General features: G+C 45.7%; 1 protein-coding gene and 1 long non-coding RNA gene across 39 annotated transcripts in view; one reads left to right on the top strand and one right to left on the bottom strand.

Annotated features, from left to right (window-relative positions):
* TCF7L2 (transcription factor 7 like 2) overlaps window positions 1–22,950 on the bottom strand; it is a 202,379-nt gene that overhangs the window by 178,431 nt on the left and 998 nt on the right. For 25 of the 38 annotated variants that reach the window (XM_045164104.1, XM_044934959.2, XM_044934963.2 and 22 more), the window contains exons 2-4: window positions 22,871–22,937; window positions 22,507–22,631; window positions 9,888–9,956 (exon numbers count right to left, since the gene is read on the bottom strand). In XM_045164104.1, the coding sequence (XP_045020039.1) occupies window positions 9,888–9,956; window positions 22,507–22,631; window positions 22,871–22,937 (261 nt within the window). The remainder of the gene's footprint in view (window positions 1–9,887; window positions 9,957–22,506; window positions 22,632–22,870; window positions 22,938–22,950) is intronic. The other 13 variants (XM_044934969.2, XM_044934970.2, XM_044934977.2 and 10 more) reach the window with 1 other exon arrangement.
* Window positions 20,021–20,593, top strand: LOC123331328. The gene is made up of 2 exons (XR_006547887.1): window positions 20,021–20,133; window positions 20,406–20,593. It is a non-coding gene; the product is annotated as an uncharacterized LOC123331328 (long non-coding RNA).

Genomic DNA, 22,950 nt, shown 5'->3' with positions numbered 1-22,950 from the left:
ACAAGCTCAGGTATCTACAAGAAGGAAAATGCTTGTTTAATGATTTTTTTTTTTTGGTAAGTCCCCAACAAGAATCCATGATAACTGTCAAAGTCTGAGAAAATGTTATAATCCAGTGGATAAGACTACTTGTCATTAAAAATAGTAATAGTAAGTTAACTAAACTCCAAGCATCTTGAAAATTAGAAGACAATCACATACATATAAACCAGCCCAACCATGCTTATCCATTGTTTCAGCAACGCCACAGTCATTAAGACAGGGTACAAATTCATGTGCTGAAGGAGAACTGAAATCAAAACATGAGATACCTGGGAAAGAAAATCAAGTTTACATAGGGATTGAAGGCCTATCTCAAATTATTTGGATGAGTACTAAAAAATATACATATTGGACTCTCATGCTGTGAAACAGGCTGTTTTGAAAAAAAATGCAAACTCATATACTCTGTTCCCTTTCTGCCCACAGTATGCAGTATGTAAACACACTCCCCTGCCGTGTACCTACTACGGCCCAGGCATTCCTGCACAGCGCTCTAAGGAGACAACGAGGAGTAAGACACAACCTCAGAAAAATGTTACAAGGACAAAGGCAGGATTTTCAAGTGACATAAGAGAAATGTATACAGCAACCAACAGGAGTCATAAATCTTTGTTACCCAGAAAAGATAGTCCACGTTATCAAATTTATCATGTGTGATATTCTTGACAGGAAATAAAAAATATACAACGCATGCCGGAATAAGGCAGATTCGAAATCTATAAACGAGCACTTCACATAGTTCTCAGTTAAAAACAGCTGCTTGTATGTATCAGTCCGCGTGCCACTGCCCTGCCCACCTCATCACAGACCTGATGGTACTTCATCTCCCCACCACCTTCTGAAAACAGGCATTATTATTAACAGCATCATTCCCATTTTGCAGATTAGGAAATGGAGGTCTGGCAGAAACTGGATCTGAACCCAGGTTATCTGACTCCAGAAGCATGAGCTGAACACACTTGTACCTGTCCCTTTAACATGCAAAGCTAATGCTCCCATAGCCTTAATGGAAGGGTGCTCACTCTACGCTGATAAACTGAGCTCCATGGTTCTCAACCAGGCGCAATCTGGGCCCCCGCAGGACATTTGGCAAGTTCTATAGACGTTTTTGGCCGTGGCGTTTTTGTTGGGTGCTAGTGGCATGCAGAGAGTAGAGGCCAGGGCCAGTGCTAAGCAAACATCCTGGCATGCACAGGACAGTCTTCTGTGCAACAAAGAATCATCCAGTCCAAAATGTCAATAGAGTGCTGTGGTGGAGAAGCCTGCACTAAGGCGTCATATCTCATCCAGCCCACAAAGACATGCCAATATCCGGCCTGGGCCTCAATCAGTGTAGAAGTTGGTGCAACCAAGTGTCTTTCCGGCTGGCACCTCAAAACACTGTTTTGTGAAGATGGTTCAGAGAGTCCACAAATATTCAGTTCTCATGTTTCATTTTGTAACATGCCAAAGACAAAGAAATATATAGTACCTTGGCCTACTTTGAGGCTTTACATATTTTTAAAGTCTCAATGTATTTACTCATTAAAATATTAACCTGCCAACCCCCCAAAGGTTTTGGCTCTTGAACCTTCAGGAAGAATGGCCTTCCATTTCTGTTTAATAGAAGAGTATCCTGAGATTCCAAGGGAAATGATTCCAAAAAAAAAAAAATTGCAGCCACTTATCAGTTTGACCAGGATGTGATACCACGCAACCAAACTCAACTCCAGAAACAAATTAAGTGCTAAGCTTGATAAGCCTGCAAATGTCAACCATAACCCACTTAGAAATGTCTGTGCTTAGCTAAACGGCCCCACGATTTTCAGGGACTTTATAAAGAGCAAATACTATTATAAAGTGCAGCTTATAAAATGAAGTTACTAGGAATTCCCTGGCAGTCCAATGGTTAGGACTCAGGGCTTTCACTACTGGAGCCCCGAGTTCAATCCCTGTTCAGGGAACTAAGATCACACAAACCGCTTGGGAGTTTGGGATTGACATGTACACACTGCTATATTCAAAAGAGATAACCAACAAAGTCCTACTGTATAGCACCAAGAACGCCACTCAAATATTCTACAATAAGCTGAATGGAAAAAGAACTTGAAAAAGCATAGATACATGGACTTTGCTATACACCTGAGACTAATACAACATTGCTCATCAACTATGCTCTAATATAAAATTGTAAATAAATAAAGGGCTGCAAAAAATTTTAAATAAAATGAAGTTACTAAGACAATGCAACCAGCTGACTGCCACAGACCAGACCTTTACACCTACTGGCTGTGGTCCTAAAGGGGGACACATATGGCTAATGGAAGTTGTGTCCATCCTTTCTGGCTGCTCTAGTCAAAAACAAACAGACCTTCTCTCTGTATCCTCATCAGCCCTCTTAGAGGCCATGAAGGCTGGGCCCCAAATGCCTTAATATGGTGGAGAATGAACAGATACAAATATCTCAACTCGTACAAATACAGTGATGCAATTAGAACAGATAGAAGTTAAAAACCAGAAAGTAAAAACTGGACTGTTTTCTTTTATCTGGCCAATGTAATGCAACTGCTCTTGGCTCAGACAAGAGGATAACTTCTCCTTGAAAGATGGACATTAAGCCACGTCGGACCCCTGGATTCCTGTTCTCAGCCCTGTTTCCACCAAGCGGTGGGACCTCGGACAAACCAACTCGCCCCTTTGTGCCTCAGTTTCCTTGTCTTTCAAAGCAGACTCTACCTTTGTTCCCCTCCCAAGAGTGCTCTAGGGTCCAAGACCGTTAGCCCCTCTTGAAGTGTCAGAAATGCAGAATCCCAGGCCCCACCCCAGAACGACTGATTCCACATCTGCCTTTTCACAGCAAGGGAAGTCTGAGCAGCACTTAAGACTGCCAGGTCCCTCAGCTTCAGGCTCCCATAGGCCCTCACACAGGAACAGCAGAGTCCCTCCTTCTCTCACTGGCACTGAACAACTCAAAGGACAATGACCATCACCAAGATTACCTGGTAAAGAAACTCTCAAAAGAGAAGACTCTCACCACTGAACGGACATCCTTTTAGAACTTTCAACCCAAACAGTCTCTTCTCCCCCAGGGAAAGAGTCAAGCTAAAATAAGCCAATGAACAAACAAGAGATTTTACAGCAGTTGTTCTCATGTAACAACATGCATCAGAATCACCCAAAGAGTGGGCTGGGATACAGATTTTGGCATCCCCCTCAGCGGGGACACTGTCTTTAACGCTCCCATGGGGACTGTGACGTGAAACCAGAGTTGGAAATGCTGCCCTTGCTCAGTGGGTCTCAAAGTGCTATCGTCACAGAAGGGACATCAATCTTACCTGAAAATCTGCTAAAGCTACAAATGTCAGGACCTACCTAGACCTATAGAACCTGAAACTCTGGCGGGGCCACAATCTGGGTCTCAACAAACCCACCTGGCACTTCTCAGGTGATGCTTGCTCCAACATGTGAAACAGAGACCATTCGTGATGATCGAGGACCTCAAAGGGGCTGAACCCCAGGATTCTGTATTTCGGAGCATCTCCCAGATGGTTCCTCTGTATACAGCCCAGAGAGCCAGTTCATCACCACCACTTTAGGAACCCCAGGGCCTACTGAGCATTACATTCTGAGCAGAGAGAAGGCAGCACGAGGTTGTGTGGTACAGGCTCTCTCCAGTCTGACTGCCCAGATTTGAATCATAATTCCCTGACTCAGTTCAGTTCAGTCGCTCAGTCGTGTCTGACTCTTTGCGACCCCATGAATCGCAGCACACCAGGCGTCCCTGTCCATCACCAACTCCCGGAGTTCACTCAAACTCACATCCATCGAGTCGGTGATGCCATCCAGCCATCTCATCCTGTCGTCCCCTTTTCCTCCTGCCCCCAATCCCTCCCAGCATCAGAGTCTTTTCCAATGAGTCAACTCTTCGCATGAGGTGGCCAAAGTACTGGAGTTTCAGCTTTAGCATCATTCCTTCCAAAGAACACCCAGGACTGATCTCCTTTAGAATAGACTGGTTGGATCTCCTTGCAGTCCAAGGGACTCTCAAGAGTCTTCTCCAACACCACAGTTCAAAAGCATCAATTCTTTGGCACTCAGCTTTCTTCACAGTCCAACTCTCACATCCATACATGACTACTGGAAAAACCATAGCCTTGACTAGACAGACCTTTGTTGGCAAAGTAATGTCTCTGCTTTTGAATATGCTATCTAGGTTGGTCATAACTTTCCTTCCAAGGAGTAAGCGTCTTTTAATTTCATGGCTGCAGTCACCATCTGACTATCTATGGGCAAAACATGTCTGGTGTCTGAGTCTACATTTCCTGATTCACAAAACAGGGATAATGGTGGTAAAGAGTAGCTACACCATTTGGGTTTCCTTCTGTGTCATTATGAAGAATCAATAAATAATTTGCATCCAGCACTTAACACCAGACCGAACGTGTCGGGAGAATTCAATAAGCAGAAGCTGCTATAACTATCAGCTGTTGCTACTGCCTCTCATCCCTAAGACCAAGCACATCACTGCCCAAGCTACTCTACCACAAACAAAGAAATGCCGCTTTGTGAGCCATGCAAAAGTTTCTGGTTCTCCTTGAATAATCAGGGGGGACAAAGGCCTCAAAAGCTCATCAGAACCCAAGGGCAGTCTAGTTTCTCACTCAAAACGAGAAAAAGTTACCCATCAAATACTTGGCCAGCCATCAATTTTTACTTGGCAAGTGAAAATGACTGAGCAGCAGATAAGTGATCAATTGACTGATTCAGAAGCCTCTGGGGCAGCAATTCTAAACCTTTGGTAGGCAAAACTCAGAACCCTGATTAAAAATGTAAATCTTCGGACCAAGAGGGGTGCTTATAAGTCAGTATCCAAATCATTACTAGAATTGAAGCTCCCTGATGAACTCCCTGGGGGCCTGGCACACACATAATTCACAATAAATATTTCTGAATGAATGAACAAGACTTCTGAGGTGTGGACTTCAATTAGACAATTAGGCTAAAATGCCCCACTACAGCAAACGAATGAATCTTTTGAATGAGTTAAACTGGTAGCCAGAGGCTTTGTCAAATTACTCTAGTGAAATGGCATCTAAGTCTGTCTGTCTGTCTCTCTCTTTCACATACATAAACACACACTAACTGCATTCCTTGTGGAAAGTGGACATGAAGCCTCACAGCCAGTCTGGTGATGGGACTAAAGAACTGGACCAAGAACTGAAGCTGCTTCTCCGAGTTCTTCCTCTTAGCCCAGATTTGCTCCTCAGTGAAGAAGCAAATCCTCAAGAAACCTGAAAGGCCAGGAAACTTGTGGAGCAAGGGAGGGCCTCGAACACAAGAGATGACCACTTGAAACATGAACTGGGGCAAGGCCAAGCCCTCTCAAACATCCCACCCAAACCCACTGGTACAATTCCCTGGCCATTTTCATTACAAACACCAAGGATCCAGTAGTGGAGGAAAAAGATGGACTCTGAGCCACAGCACTTCAGGAATCTTAACAATGTTAAGACTCAGACAAGACTCCGTGTCAAGTTCACATTCAAGACTAAAGGACCAAAAGCGAACAAGGACACTCTCCAACTTGTATGCTTTTTCTCGCTGGCTCCACAAAGCACCCAGGCTCCGAAGGAGAGTCCTTGGGCCATACTGAATCATGGCAGATGAGTTCTATGACCAAGCAGAAGGGAATGGGCTGGTGGAACTCGGATGGAAGCCTGCAAGCCTGAGGATGAAAGGGAAAGCAACACCCACTGCAGAATTTCCACCACTCAGCTGTGTAAACAAATAAAACGGTCCATTTCTTCTGGATCGTCTCCTAGTTGTCTTTGTGCACGCACACAGACACACACACACAGAAACCACTTCACATCTGAAAAGAAAAACAACCAAGAAAGGTCTACACAGTTTGTTTTTGCTGCGTGTGGAGTTTTTTTTTCCTAAATCACATCTGACTTGGTGTTAAAACATCAACCTTTGGCCAAAATACTCTTAAAACAAAGGCTTAATTGGTTCTGAAGTCGCCCTTTTGAAAAACAAGGGAAATGTCTTCTGTGGGTCCTGACCTTGATCTCAACACTGCTCGTGGAGTTGGAAGGAGTGTGGGAAGAGCTCTCTTTGGGGAGGCAGAGGAGATAGTGCCTAAACCGTTATCCATGTCAACTGCAGGGTACGCCTGGGAGGCACGGAAAGGGGGACCCCAGGGTCCACCTCTGCACTCAGCCTGCACCTTCTCTTCCGGGTTAACAGAGACAGTGGGAGGAGTTCCCAGGAGCTTGAGCCACTGGAGCTTGGGCAAACGGGCCTCTGACCCCACTTAGATCTTTTTACTGCTCCCCTTCCTATGTATCCCTCATACCCAACCACCACTATGCTGGCGCATTTCAAATAGCATCACGTGAAATCCAGAGTTCAAGCCCCTCTCTTAAAAAGGCAATGCAAGCGAAGCACATACTACTCTCCCAGTCTACTCCTGAGTCTGAACAACAGAACCCAACAAATACAGTCCTCCAAAAGATGCAGGTGAGAAAGTAACTAGGGCCTTACATTCGTAACAGCAGGACGCAGGAACAAATATCCATTAGGCACCCAAATATCCTAAAGCACAGAAAGGACACATGCATCATGGAATATTAAGTGACAATGAAAAAAAAAGCAAACTATTCTACAGGAAATAACAGGGATGAAATACACACATAATGCTGAGTAGAGCCAGACACGAGACTGTATTCTACACAATCCCATTTCTAAGACGCTAAAAAAGCAGGCAAAACTAATCCATGGTGATAGATGAAACTAATCCATAGCAAGAAGTTTTGTCAGCAGTGGGGGAAAACTCTGAATAAGCAAGACTGCAGGGGACTTAGTAATACTCTTTTGCAGGGCCCAACAAACTACAGCCTATGGGTCGAGTCCAGCCACTGTTTTTATAAATAAAGCTTTATTGAGACCCAGCTACACCTACACCTATTCCCTTAGGTATTGTTTTTGGCTGCTTTCACACACAATAGTAGAGTTGAGACACTGCCACAGAGATTGTTTGGCCTACAATGCCTAAAATATTTACTGTCTGGCCCTTTATGGAAAAAGCATTCCACCCCATTCTACCTATTGAGCTGGAGGATGGTTTCATGATGACAGAAGTAAGAAGAAGTTCATCCACCTCTCCACTAAAAATCTGTGCAGTGTGCTGTACTTATACATCATAAAACTCTCTACAAGTCCATAGAATTAAATATCTATGTCTTTTTTTTGAAGGCCTTTGAATTTGTATTTCAATTATATTTGTATTAACCATTTAGGATGAATACGGCTTCTGTGCTGCTCTTGTCTTTTCAAAACTGAGAGGAGCTAGGAGATTCTCAAGAGTGGGGAAGCTTCCAACACATCAATTGATACTGTGTCCAAATCTCTCTTAGAAGAATATGATGCCTTTATAGAATCACTCAGTTGTTGTTTGGTCACTAAGTCACGTCCGACTCTTTGCAACCCCACGGACTTTGGCGTGCCAGGCTCCTCTGTCCTCCACTATCTCCTGGAGTTTGCTCAAATTCATGTCCGTTGCACAGAATCACTCAGAAACCATTCATATAAACGCTGCACTTGGCCAAGTCCTGAGATTACAGGAGGGACGGGAAAGGAAAGGAGTGGGAATCTCATGTGATACATGGTGTCATACTACTCGAGGTTATTTTAGGGTATAGCTTAGGAGAGCAACCAGCTCAGCTCAGATTGAAATACAGCATGTATTAAGGCTAAACAGTCTTATATTTCCTGGGAAGAAAATTCTGCTCCGACAAGCACATCGCATGTAAGCCTTAGTGGAGAATGGGGGATAGGGAAGACATCCGCTCCGCTCTGCACCAAAGGAGGGCCGTCCTCTTGTTCCACTGCAACGTGGCTACTTGGCTGCCATGTGCCTGGGGGACAATTTTATTGTGTCTGAGGTTTCCTTTTTCTTTCCCTTTGCTTCTTTTGTTTTGGTTTGCCATTTATCCTTTGATGATCAAACTACAATCACAGCTAGATGCCTCTTGGCTTCCCCTTGTCCTGGTCTAGCAGAGATTGGGGGAGAATGAATACGCAAAGGCATGGTGGTGCTGGGTCTCTCATAAAATGTGTCTCTGTTTGCCCACATGGGCATCAGGCCCCGGCAAACAGAAGCAGGGAAGAACAATACTACCTGTTCATGGAGGAATAGTAATGGTTTCAGTCCTCCAAACAATGAGCTCTGTAATTTACTCCATTTTCCTCCTGAGAACGCGCTTCACATGGCCCGCACCGTGCCAGGTGGTTTGGAGAAAGATGAACTGCCCGGTCTAACAAGGGACGCTTCAGCAACGGGTGTAAAGACACAACAGCTGCTCTGGTCTCGGCTGGTCTCCCAGTGACATGGCCCCAGCCAGCCTTGCCACACCAAGATAAGGGCCATGATGCTATTCAACCTCGACAATTCCCACACCCCGGGCAGCAGGACTTCCCAGCACTCTACTGAGAAGTCGTAGGCCTCAGGACACTGTTCCTCATCCATTTACCATGGGTTAGGATTTGGGTTTGTTCTCCATCCAAGCCCTGAGCCTGTACCCTTTTCCAGGAGCAAAATTTACTGTGCTGTTCATCAAAAGGAAAAAGGGTCCCCCAGGGAGAGGACCAGCAAGAACAGCAGCCTTGGAAACCTCTAGGGGTGGAGGGACACTATCAAAGAGCTGCACTTTCCCCTAAAATCCACACATGGATCAGCAGCACAACTGCAGAAGGAATCAAAATATTTTTAAAATAAGTTACTGTCACCTTGAAATGAGTACAAAATATTAGGGCCCCAACCAAATAACCGTGTCTGCCGAGTCCTACTTTTCACTGACAGAATAATTCACAATTGACCTGGGGCAAAGGGCTACTGGAAAGTCTTCTCCAGGCTGTGGACCACATACGCACACACAAGTTATCTATCTGCACACGCAAGGGAAGAATGGAAATGCTATCACCAAGCGACACCAACTTCCAAGGAGAGAGGACCCCAAAGCCAGACTTGAACACTCCCATGAGTTTCAAACACCTCCCCTCGAAGGGTTAACCCAGAAGCAGAAGGACTCAAGAAGTTTCGGCACCATCAGTTACACCATGAGGTCCATCCATCCTGGCCAGGGCCAGGCAGACAGACGAAAATCGTATTAGTCTGGTCTCCCTCCACTACTGCACTCTATTGGCATCAGTTCAGCTCTGAGTCTATATTAGTCCGTGATTTGTTTAGCCTTTGGATTTAAGAGAATGGAAGTACTACGTGAGCAGGAAACAGGACACTCAGCAGAAGCTCCGTCGCCTTTCCCTCCCAGCACTTCCAGTGTCATATATCAACAAGTCCGAGAGAAATCAACATTTCAGAACAATCAGGTCAAAAGTGATATTCTTAGCGCCACTTAACATGATTTTGATCCACCGGAAACAACTCTCTGGCTGTCACACAGCCTCTTCTCCCATCTCATCCCCCTTAATTCTTCCCATTCACACTCTGTCACCTCATTTGACTCCCAATTTAAGACCCCTCCTGAAACAAAAAACAGTAGCCAAACTGGCGTCCGTGTGCCCATCATGCCTGATCAAGATGCTCTTGACAAAAAAACATAGGTTTCTCCTGCTTTCTCTATCTTTAATTCATTTTAGCAGCTTTTCTTCTGCCCTTGTTTCTTCTTTGCTTCCCACCTCCCCCAAAGAATCAACCACCACCACCACCACCATCATCATCCCCACCATCATCATCATCACCACCATCATTATCATCACCTCGGTTGGGGAAAGGGTGGAGGATAAAAGACACAAGAGACCTACATATTAACAAATCAAACTTCAGGATCTCTTGCATGTCCTACCTGAATTGCAATCTGGTGTTCAATCGTTTTGTACGCAGAGTAATGTGTGCTCCCGGACTGAAAATGGAGCTGTAGAAAAGAAACCAAATCAAAGCGTTCTGCTTATGTCACAAACTACAAGAAAACATCTTAAGCAGTTTATGAATAGCAGACAAACCTTCCTAGATTGAACTGCAGCCTTGGCATTCAATCAAGACCTGTGTATTTTTATTTGTTGCTATAAATAAGATGCTCATAATAATCTAAGGTTTTTAAAAAAAAAAAGCACCTATTCAATAAGCAAAAGGGAGGGAGGTGGAGGGGGCCAGGAGTGAGGATCAATGACATGAAAAGGAAAGACGGACGCCCATTAAGACATAAAGGAAGCCAGTGTGCTGAGCAAGATGCTGCAGAAAAATTAACTGTGTGCTGCAAAAATCATCAGAATTGCGACACGTAGGCGAGAGGGAAAGACTGGGAGAGAGAGGATGTGAGAAGCCACAAGACTGCAAAGGTACAAGCCCCCCCCAAGTGCTCCCCCCGCCAGAGTTCGAGTAACTGGGCTCTCACCCTCAAACACAATTCTATTTTGGGGAAAACAAATGTGGCAGGCAGAGAATTCAGGGGCCACCCGATGCCTTATACATTCTTTCACAATGACTAAGCTATCAGTCCCAGGACAGCTCAGGACAGCTCTTGCAACCCACACGCACTCTAGGAATCCACACTTCCCCAAAGAGGGAGCCAACCAGTGCCCAAGAGCCACTGAAAGTTCTGAAGACCACCTATTCAGGGGCCCAAGGGTGAAGGTATGCCCCGGGTTCACCCAGACCACCCCCCCACCACAGCAGAAGGCTAAAGTCTCTCCTGGGCCTTTCCCCTTGAAGACCTATAGACCCCCCAACAAAGAAGTGGGTAGCCCTAAATAAAAAGGAATACCAAGATGGCTCTCCAAATTTTTCTTTTCCCCAATAATACTTTTTAATCTTGGGCTCCTACCAATTGGGAAAACAAACACCATTTGCTGACTGATTTTATAAACAACACAACAATCACCAAAAGGTCTCAATAATATCTGAAGATGCATTTTAATTGACCATAAACGAACAAATGATGAAGAATCACACGGTCTTAGGAAATTGCTGTCCATCCCCCTCACAGCAATAATAGGCAGATCGGTTGCATTTCCAAACACAGAACTGTATTACTAGAGCAAACTACCGCTATTACCACCACTGTACTGTTACTATTACCAGAACCTTCCCGTAAAGCAAAGCATTACCTAGCCTAAGTGAGTTTTAGACCCCATTATTTCATATCTTGCTCCCTGTAAGAAAAAGTATTCATTTTATATAGGTTTTTATTTGGGGGGGGGGGGTTGGAAATTCACATAAGAACTTCTGAACCAAGTCAAACTAAACACAACCCAGCAGTAATGAAATTTTTAAAATAGCCTAAATCCATACTGCTCACGGGGTAAGGCAGCACTGTTCCCAGCTGGGGATACAATGGGTTCTGAGGCCATTATGTCTTTTCCAAATGCACAAATAAAAACACTGCTTGCATAGATATATTAGGAGTCTGCCTGGTCTCAAAAGTAATAGTAATCAAAGTTAAAAGGGAGCACAATAGAGGTGGGGGGGAATATATATATATACACACACACATATACATATTCCTTTACCTGTCAATGCAGAGTAATGAATCACACTCCCCAAAACAAAAGATATAGGCTGAGCCACTGAGATAAGCCCCTCCCATGCAGAGAGCTGCCCCGCCCCCCAACACACACACTCAGGAGTTGTTCATCCAAAGTGAGTCCCTGCAGAAGACAGATGAACTTGCCCCCTCAGCACCCCCCACCCCCCGCCCCCGGCCCCGTCCTTTCTGTGAAAACTGCCAGTCAGTAAGCGGAGATCAGACTAATTACTGTGGCAATTCTGCATCGTGTTAAAACAACTTTTGTGCGCAGGACAGGTTCCTCTGCGAGTTTGGAATTCTTGGCTGAGAGCAGCTCTGGTCGAGCAGAGCGGGGGACTCTCCCGCTCAGGAGAGAAGGCAACACTGAAAGCTTGTCCCCCTTTTCAGACGGTTTTATTCTTCCCTTTTCCAACTGCCTGATGCAGAGCTTAACGGAAACTTGTCCAGGCTTTTCTTCCCACAAACCCTGCAGAGCCCTAAGGCAATCTTGCACTCAGGGTAACCACAGAAATCTTCTATCATCAATTAAAACTGAATGGACACCTGATAACTAAGTAGACATCGTGGAAACAAAATTTCATACTATCACGGCCTTCTGAACAAATTAGTGAAACTGTGGCTAATCCAAATTCAATTTTCACTTGTCTGGTTCCATACTTAATCCTTGTGTTCAACACCAACCCAAACAACACCAACTCCAAAGAGAAAGCTACTAATACAATTAAGACAGTAAAAATGCAGCTGCAAGATCCTTAAGAATCTGATTGTTGTTGTTCAGTTGCTGAGTTGTATCCAACTCTTTGGGGACCCCATGGACTGTAGCCCGCCAGGCTCCTCTGTCCATGCAATTCTCCAGGCAAGAATATTGGAGCGGGTTGCCATTGCCTCCTCCAGGGGATCTTCCCAACCCAGGGATCGAACCCAGGTCTCCTGCACTTGCAGGCAGATTCCTTACCACTGAGTCACCAGGAAAGCCCTAAGAATCTGGCAGGACAAAGCTAATTTCACCTTCACACACACCAATCTAACATCCCCAAGCAACGTAACTTCACTCCTCAAGGTGTCCAGGCACCGAATAATGTTGACCAGCTCCTAAATCCATGCAGCACAAGCTCCAATCAGATCTTCACTCCTAACCAGAACCCACTGTGTTGGAGAGATCCTGAGCTAAACTTGCCCCAGCAACAGCGATGAAGACTTAAAATTTTCTCATTTCTCCGTTGCATCTCCACCCCCTCTTTTCCCAAATACTCTCTTCTAAAACACACTCTTTAAACAGCTTTTTCCCTCCCTGTAAAACACAGGGATGCCTTGTTCATTATAGTGTAGCTTTTTAAGACAAAGATAAAATACAAGGACCCAGTAAAAACTTGGCATTCTAAGAGGGAACAATAATTTATTTATATCTCCGTATAAAGCTAGAAGAAAGAACAAGAGAAGGTTGGCCCTCTGTGCTTTTGTTTGTTTGGGGAAGATATGGGGAGGCTGCGAGATCTTACATGGCGAATTAAGGCTTATCTAAGAACCAGGTTCCCCCATGCCTGGACTCTTGGGACTGCCCCTGCCCTGGTCACCTGCAATGCAGCACTGTCCATCACTTCTGCATCCAGCAACTGCGGCTCTTATGCCCTGAGCCTGCAACATGCCCTAAAGTGGTGCCTACCCACCACCCCCAGCCCCGATCCCAGCCACCTCCCTCAAGCAACACCAAAGGAGAACTCCAAGGTACTTCTCATGTTGTGCCTTCCTGCGAAACTCACAACAAAATACACCTTCCCTTCCTGTGTGTTTGTTCACAGTGGCCAAGCCCACCCACCATTCTAACACTCCCAGATGACCCAGCCATGTCTCCCCGAGAAAGAGCCATGGAGAAGCACTGGTGCTCTGCACAGTCTGGCACACAGTCTCCAGCAAAGCAAAACCCAATATTTCACAATCCACCACCTCACTTATCAAGAAATCCTATCTTGATTTCTCTTGTCTCATTTCTAAGTACTGCTGCTGCTAAGTCACTTCAGTTGTGTCCGACTCTGTGTGACTCCATAGATGGCAGCCCACCAGGCTCCCGCGTCCCTGGGATTCTCCAGGCAAGAACACTGAAGTGGGTTGCCAGTTTCTTCTCCAATGCATGAAAGTGAAAAGGGAAAGTGAAGTCACTCAGTCGTGCCCAACTCTTAGCGACCCCATGGACTGCAGCCCACCAGGCTCCTCCATCCATGGGATTTTCCAGGCAAGAGTACTGGAGTGGGGTGCCATTGCCTTCTCCGTACTACTGGCCCTAAATGCGATGTTTCCGATACAAGACATCAGAGATACCCAGAGATGGGAGAAAAGCAATGCAGCTTTTTCAGCCACAGAGATCTCATCCTCAAAGGCAACTCAAAAAACTTGAAACCCTCCATTGGGTTTTCCAACACTTAAGTGAACTTCCTGTAGGATGAAGATTAATTTCATATGCCTACTCACTCCACTAAACTGAGAAGAGTGGGAGCATTTGCTTTATTTCCATTTTTCTGAATCACCTAGCTTTCTATTAAAAAAAAAAGAAGAAATCCAGATTCATTTCCTAAAAAGTTCTGGTTTGAGGGAATTCTTGGTTCACCTTCCTCACCGCTGTAGCTACCACCAAGAGGCACTTTAAGTTTAATTTACATGTCATTAGCATAAAAGACAAAATAGGGGCCCAAGTATATCTAAGACCTTTTCTTAGGTCACCAGTCATTTTTCAGGACAGTGACAGCACCCCCAAGCCCTATGCTGGGAGCCTCTTACATTTACTGGGAAATAAACTTCTGACCAGGCCTCTGGGTGTCTGTCTCCCTACCCCTTTAAAAAGTGCCAAGGGGGCTTCTAACTTCTACAGGGAAGGCAAAACCAGCACAGACTGGTAGGGATGGAGGCTTAAGCATTCCTGCAAAGATCCAGACACAGAACATCTGTACCCTCCTAAAACAACAACTTAACAAAGGCAACCCCTTTTCCCTTCCTGGCTTTCTCCAGAAATTGTGCCACAACAAAACACACGCCTTTAGACACAGGAACAATCTCTCCTACTGTCTCGACGTTCCATCAAATGTCTATTTACCCTCATTAATTTTTTCTTTTCTTTTCCTCAACCTGAAACCATCAGCTATGAGTCAGAGAACGATCATTAACGTTTACAGCTTTCATACTCATCCACCTACTCACACTGAGGGAAAGAAGTATTGACTTGCAACACTGCCTGAGACCAAAATTCTCAAAGAAAAAAAAAAAGGATAGAGAAAATCACTTTGAGAAAGTTGTATCTATAGGTCTATGCCGGGGGTGGAGGGGAGCTACATTTTTTTTTTTTTTTTTTTTTTCCATTTTGTGGTACAGTCACTGCAAAAAGTTACAGTTGAACTTGGTTATGGTGATGGGCATTTCTGGATTTGTTTTTTGAGGGAAAATTAGATGATTTTCTTTAAACATCAAACCATAATTACAGTTCTTAAACTGTTTGGGAGAGAGAAGAATAAAGTGAAGCAAGTTTCCTGCTCTTGTCCAAAACACATTTCCAGCATATAAAAACACGTGGGCTAAAGTGCTGAGACATGTTCCTAACACAGCATTTTTCATTAAAAGTTGCTACACTAACACTCTTAAAATAATGCCCCATCATTACTCCACTTAGCAGTCACAGTGCTGCAACTCATAACGAATTAATTTGCATTAATGTGGGTTTCATGTGTCCTTCCCTGCGTATGCCATTGTGATTCAGGCTTAATAAAACTGACAGGACAATAACATAGTGCCTTTTATTTCACTTTCCCAAATAAACCAACCCACCCAAAGACCCATACAAATCCTCTCAATTTTTTTAAGCATTTTGCTAATATACTTAGTACATCATAATTGGCCCAGCACGCAAGAACCTAGTTATCTTCTCAGTAAATATTTATAGCATCACTCTTTCCCATTCATTCTGCATTTTCTTAGAGAATCTCACTGTAGCCTACATCTGCAATTCATTGACTTTACAATTTACCACATGTTGGGATGGGAGAGGTCTTAGCTCCATTTGAATCACTACACAAATATGCAAGTGATTTATCGGTTTCAAACTAAAGACTGCAAGAGAAGGACTCCACTTTTCCTGAACATTACTTCTTCTGGCAGACCATGAACAATTACAGTTCGTACTAATTAAGCTCTGTAAATGTGCTGTGCCTTACTAATGCCTACCAGGCCTCAAATTTATTTTCATGATGCCAAACTTTAGCAAGCAATTTTAACTCCTTCAGAACTGATCCCATTAACAGCCATCCCTTTTCCCTGCAGAAGGAGTTGTAGTGGGGCTACTTCATGACCAAAAAAAAAGAATAAAATATAAGAGACCAAATTACCAGCCCCAAATCAGATATGCCTAAGGAAGAAAACAGCCTATCCTAGGAAAACTGAAGAACACCAGGGCTGATAACCCGTTCAAAGATCCCACAGCCCCATCTTTGTAATGAGCTGTTAAGGGATTCATATCTGTCCCAGAGGGCTAGTAAGTTTCTGCATTCCATTGATTAGAAAATAAAACCGTTCAGCCTCGGTCTTTAAGTTTGGGTTGGACGGAGCGAAGGACCCGGCCAGAAATGACACAGCCATCAGCCCCGCCCCTCTTTGCCACAGTTTCCCACACACCTCGGAATCCCACTCCCCCTTTGCCATGTGGTCACACAAACACCAGGACAGCCCGCTCCTTTTTTAAGAATAAATTACAATCCGCAGGGTAACTGGCCATCTCTCTCACATCGGGGGTCTTCACCACAGATGCCCCTTCCCCAGACTCTTGCACGGTAACTCACATGAAGTTATTATCTGCTGCACAGAGCTCTTTGGGTGAAAAGTAGATTGGAACCAGTTTTTACTGAGCAAATCAATATGGTTGTTAATACCATCCCCCACCCCAGCCCCCAGTCATGGTATTTTCACCTATCAGAAACTTCTAACTCCTAATTTCAATGAAGCCATTTTTGTCGAGCCCAAATCTCTGCCGCATCTTTTTATGCCTTTCTAACCTTTCTTAGCCAAGCATTTATTCTGCCTTCTCTGTTACTTTTCTATGTCCTCCACCAAGACACCACTGCACATTTCCCAAATGAATGGCCTTCCCATTCCCAAAGCAAACTTGGATTTTTTTCCTCATCTATTAATTCTTTTAATCAATTCTCCTCACTCCATGTCACTTTTCTTTTAACCCTCACGTTAGCTAGCGCACTATGCAATGCGTACGTTTTCCCTTCCAGCTCAGTGAAACATCATGTAAATTGAAGGGCAGCCTCCCATATTAGGTTTCTTTAAGTATTCTGGGAAATAAGCACAATATAGACAACAGGGTCTCCAAAAAAAAAAGTCAAGAAAGAAAGGGAAAAGGGATAAACCAGAAGAAAAGGAAAAAAGATGCAAACACCTAAAGCAACTTTGCTTTTGAAAAACATTCGTGCAGAGCCCCCACTGAATTTCCATTCCTGAAAGTGCTCTTTATAAATGTGTATAACAATAGCCTGGAGGAAAAGTACAAGTCAGCTGCCAGAGGAGGAGGGGGTGTCTGTCTCGGTTGGCTCAGATTGTAAGGGTGGGGGTCAGAGGCGGGGGAGAGGGCAGCTTTGGCGATGGGCTGTCCCCACCCCCCCCCCCCAATCTCATTGCTTATAATTAGTGAGAGAAATTTGAGCTACTGCCAGTGTCTGCAGACCTTGAATATTATAAGGCCAACGTGGCGTCAAATATCTTAACATTCATAAGTGTTATGGGCTGTAAATAAAGCCTGTGGATTTATGACCCGGTGGTGCTTGCCAGCAAAGGACTAGGGCACATTTCTTTCAGCAGACCTGTCGAGGTGCGAGTTTGCCTTTGGTTGTAAAATTAACCATTTCCTTCACAAATGTGCTCAATTATAAGTCAGAGTTGAAGATTGACTTACACGGTTGCCAATATCCACTCCCTGAAGAAACTCAGACGCCCACATCACACACCCCTTTCAAAAAGAAAAGCCTCAAGAATTTGATTCACCCCCCTCCTTCTCCAAACTTCTGAAATGTGTCACCTCGAAACAGTTATAAATGCGGTTAAAGATATTATCTAATTCCACTCACCAAGACTAAAAAGCTTACACCTACTTCCTTGGAAAGTGCTTATTTATTTGGCAACGCCACGGTTTAAAAAAAAACAAAAAAGGAGTAAATCACTCCTTGCCTGAAGTCCCTTCCCCCAATATAATGTCATCTACTTCCTGTGTAGGAGAGTCTTTGCTAAATCCAGGTTGTCTCAGACTTAACTGCCAATAAACCAACTTCCACAGAACTTCCAGACAGCTGGGGAAAAGGTCCCCGGAGTTTTAGTCATGGTCCAGAAACACGCGTCCGCACAAAAATTTGCAGCTGTCCTGTCTCTGCAGTGCATTTTTAATGTGATTCGGGGGCCCCTGTTGTGAAACATCTGACAAAATGTAAAATCCTCTTAGATACCTTCCAGTTTACCCACTGAGCCTGTGTAAGAGAAGTTGCACCAACATTTCTCCACCAAGAAGTCTGGGTGCTTTTCGTATGCACACAGGCACTTCGTGGCATGTGAGGAAACATTCAAAACCTGGAAAGACTTCTACTGTAATCTTTAAAAGCACAGCCTCTGGTGCAACTATTAAAATGCTGGTTTTCTAAAGCAAATATTTTTTTAATGGCGTGCAGAACTGCAGTTATCCTGAACTGCTAACAGAACAGCATTCTTGATCTGCCAGCCCCCGGAAACCTTCCTGTAACTTTTTCACAGCTTGCTAAGAAACAGAAAGCTGACCAGTTTCCAGCAGGGACTCTAAATGAAATCCATATCAGTAAAATTAAAATCAAGGTGGAAAACTCCCAGCCAGAATGGGGGATTGTTTTTCTTCAAATCTTTTCTCAATCAGATAGGGGTGCATCAATGAAAGCTACTTTCCTTCAGCAGTCAAGTTTCCAAAAACACTTCTTCCAGATAAACACTCTAGGCTCCCGAATGCCTCATAGTTTTGTTTCTGGGGTTTTCAGAAGGTTTTCATTTCAACAAACTGTGGAAGCGCTGGCATATTAAATTTATAATCATTAAAATATGACTTATTGGGTGAATGTTGAGCCCATAATCCAAACTGCAGACATTAAACCCCAACCTAGAAAGATTAGCACGGAATTAATACTGCTGCCTTGAGATTGAAATCTAAACATGTTTGCCATAAATATTTCTCAAGGAGATGAAAAACAATTAGCATAAATACCAAAGAAGGGCAAGAACACCTGTTCTTTTTCAGGGTGATAAGCATTTTATTGTTCTCTATTTAAAATGTAATGACCTGTGTAATTACAGTAATATTACATTGTTATGTAGGGGCTTGGAATGTCACACTTTGAAAAGTGTTGTCAAAACAGTCAGGGGTGAAGCTGGGGAGTGGGAGGACAACGGGGAAGGACCACCATTAACCCTTCACACTCCAAGGTCTAAATCTTTTGTATTAGAAAGGATTATGTTGTTTGAGCGAGGAGAAAACATCCATTTTTCACCAGGCAGAAAGAGAAGTTGCTGCCCAGCTAAATAAAACCCCAATGAATAGGCCCCTCTTGGTGTCCTTTAAATGCTGGATTCCAAGTTCTAAAATGAATTCAAGATGCTGCTTATTTATTTGTTCAACCTAGTAGCAAACAGTTTCAGCTGAAAAGCAAATAACTTTGGATCAAAGAAGATGCAAAAGCTCTAATAACCAAGTCCTTAATAAGAATTTCAAACCTCACTGGAATTTCGGCCACCAAATCCCATATTCTCATTTGGCAAGAGGGAAAAAGAAATGAAAACTAGTTTTTCCTATCAACTTTAATACGGAAACAGTATTCTTATCTTTAGTATATACAAATGTTACCACAATTCTAATATTTGCAGTTCTATCACCTCCCATCTGCTTAACCAGACCTCTCGCCTTAATGCTTTTCTGTATTTGAATCTTTTTAAAAGCCGTTTCTATTACTGTATCAAAGGCTAAATTAACATGATGTAGAAATCTTTGTCATTTTAAAATAAAATTATTACTATCAAGCTTTATGGCGTCTCCAGCAATTAAAGCATTATTCTTGAGATAATGTATTATTCATCATAAGCCCATTTAATGATACTCCTTAATTCTTTACGTTCTTAAATACAAAAGCAGAAACCAGGAATCCAAAGAGCTTGCTTTTGAAAGGATGCAACTGCTTACAGGTACACTCATAAGTAACAGAAAATATAGCCAAAAAAAAAAAAAAAAAAAAACACCACCACCAAGGAGGGTCGGGAAAAGAATAGAGCCAATTTGTCTTTACACCTTGCCCTCAAAAAACACACTCTATGAAGCACTAAGAATTTCAGATGAGCATGAAAAGACCGCTATCTTGCCTATAGATTCCTTCGGCAGCTGTATCAAATCTGGAATTGCAAGCCGGCCTTCTGATTGAAGAGGTCAGGAGTGACACATAACAGCCTCTCAGCCTCATTTCCATGTCTCTGCTTACCGGCTTAAATAAATAACTTTAATTTTGGAGCACGTCAGCTAACTCAGGTAACAGATAGGAGGGAGGAAGGGCCTGTGCGCACAAAAGATGTCTGTTTGGTGTTTGACACGCAAATATTACAACTGCCTCCTGAGTTCAGAAATGTCTTCTCAATCTGATGTCACAGCACCAGGCCACCCGCTATGTCCGCAATTAAAATCACAAGACGCCGAGTATTCCTACAATGCCCACAAAGGGGACGGGGTGGTTGGGAGCTTTCCTTTTTGCACCGGGAAATCATTTATTTGTCTTTAACAATTTCCCTGTTTCCTAATTACAGCACAACACAACTGTTGGAGTTTCGGGAGACAGTGGGGCAAGTCTGCCAGCGGTCACAGACAGGAGTTTGCAAGGAGCCCAGAAGGGCCAGCAAGCCCGCCATCAAAGCTCAGTATTCAGATGGCCTTTCAGATGGCAAAGTGAATTTTAAAATAATATCAGAGGGACTTCCATCGTAGGGGGAGGGGAGGAGAGGAAGAAATTCTCAGGGTTACTTTGGAATGTCGCTTGGTCGGCTTGGTCATTACACAAACTCTCCGGTTCAAGATGCCCACGAGCTCCCAGGAAAAATACAACGTAGCTGGACTGTGTTTCGCCTCCAGCTGCAACCCCACAAATCGGCCCCTGCCTCCAGAAAGCGCTGGCCATGTAAGAAGAGGTAGAGCTGAAACGGTCTCCCAGCTTCCCAAGCCTGCAGAAGCCTGGGCGCAAGGGAGGGCGGGGGGAATAATTATTTCTTTCCTTGCCGTAAAAAATGACCGGTCTACCATGCCCTTGCCATTTTTTTTTTTTTGCCGGGGCCCCAAAAAACAAGTCAAACCTGATAGTTAATATTTTAATGCTTAAAAACACTTGTAGATCGGATCGACTCCTGTCCGGCAAGCCTTCGGCCATTAGCACCGAATCCACGGCTGCTGAACAGTGGGTGCACTATTTCAAATTGCTAGCTCGAGTTACCGAAAAAGAAAAAGACAAAAGTAGTGTGTGTGTAAATAAGAGGTAGGGGACTGAGCCAGAGAAGGTGCAAAATAACAATCGAGAAGCCGGGCACAAACGTTTAGAGATCGCGTCTACAGATTCGGGATCCACGCTTTTAAGAGCAGGGTGGGATGGGGGGAAGGGGTTCAGGGCGAGGGCGGGGGGCAGAGGTCGGTCGGGGAAGGGGGTGAGCCCTATTAACAAATGTCAGGGGTGGGCTCGGGGCGCACGCTGAGGGAAGCGCCCCCCAGAGCCTGGCACCCCGCTCCGCCCTGAGGCCCTCAAAGTTGGGTGGCCTGCGATCAGCAGCCCACTCCCTAGAAGGACAGGCGCCCTGGGCCTCCCTCAGCCTCTCTACACCCTTGGGCCCCCGCACACCCTGGTCTCTGCCCCACTAGGGCCCGCTGAGGGCCTAAAGCTGGCGAAGGCAGACCTCGCTATATAACCCCAAAGCACCAAATTCCCTAGTAATACATCAAGTCCATCCGGAGGACGCCATCCCGGCTGCACACAACCCAAGAACCGCGGCCACAGGGGCCTCTCCACCCCGCGCGGCCCAGGAGAGCCCGCAGCCAGCGCGCCACGCCGCCGAAGCAAGCCACGGCGCCCAGGGCGCTCGCGGCCCTGCGGGGTGGCCCCCAGAAAAGGAAGCCCGGAGCCTCCCAAAGGTTGCAGTGGAACCCGTCTAGGAAGCGTGACCTTCCAAGGGGAAAAGGGGAGGAGGGCTGAAAGCCAGCCATCGACACTAGAAAGCTAAACAAATCAGCGGCCGAGAGAGAAAGCCGAGGCGCTTCTCCAGGGCCCCGGGCTCCGCGCGCCCGCTAGTTCTCAAGTCCATACGCCCGGAGGGACAATCCGCTCTCTAACACCGCGCGTCGGGCGCAGCCCAGTCACTCCGGCCGCGGCAGCCAAGGGGTTAACCGGGGGAAGCCCAAGACGCCACAGAAGAGGGAAGGAAGAGAGAGGGAGAGGGAGAAAAGAAAGAGCCACACAGTCATCTTCCCAGGGTGAAGAAACAAACACCACCACCAAAGGGGGCGGGGGCAATCAGAGCGCAGGAGGAAAAAAAGAAAAAAGTTCTTCTGATTTTTTTTCCCCCTACCACCACCCTAGCAGAGCCCTGCTTGGAAAGCAAAGTCTCCCCAACATCACGAGGCAACAAACTGAAAGCAAGAACATGGCGAAGTGCAAACACATCCCAGTCCACAAAAGGCAGAAAAGTTTGGAGAGTTTCGGGCTGCTGGGCCACGAGCGGGGGAGGGGAGGCGGGGAGGGGAGGAGGCGGGGAGGGGGAGGGGGAGGGGGAGGAAGGGGAGGGGGAGGAGGGAGGGGGCAGGGCAGGGGCCGCATGCGGGGCCAGGCGGGCGGGCTGCGGGCGGGGGGCCGGGCGCGGAGGCACTTACAGTTCGGGCGGTGGGCGAGAGCGATCCGTTGGGGAGGTAGGGGCTCGTCAGGTCGGGGATCATGATGAAGGGGTAGCCGGGATACGGTGGCCCCTTAAAGAGCCCTCCATCTTGCCTCTTGGCCGCTAACATGGCGGGGCGGCGAGGGGACGGCGGCGGCGGCCGCGCGGAGCGAGAGAGAGCGAGGAGAAACTTTTTAGAAAAGTGCCCCAAGTGGCCGGGGGCGCCCGGGGCCGGACCGGCGCACGGCCGGGCCGAGCGGGGCTCGGGGCCCGGGCGCGCGGGGCGGCGGGCCCCGGAGGGGGGGGCCGGCGGGGTGGGGGGCAGCTCCGGGCGGCTGCGGGGCCGCGCGGGGCGTACTCACCTTCTTCCAAACTTTCCCGGGATTTATCTCGGAAACTTTCGGAGCGAGGCGGAGGCCGTCTTTCCGCCTTCCCGTAGGGG

The sequence above is a fragment of the Bubalus bubalis genome, chromosome 23 (genome assembly GCF_019923935.1).
Source record: "Bubalus bubalis isolate 160015118507 breed Murrah chromosome 23, NDDB_SH_1, whole genome shotgun sequence".
Lineage (NCBI taxonomy): Eukaryota > Metazoa > Chordata > Mammalia > Artiodactyla > Bovidae > Bubalus > Bubalus bubalis.
This window is presented reverse-complemented; position numbering and strand designations above follow the sequence as displayed.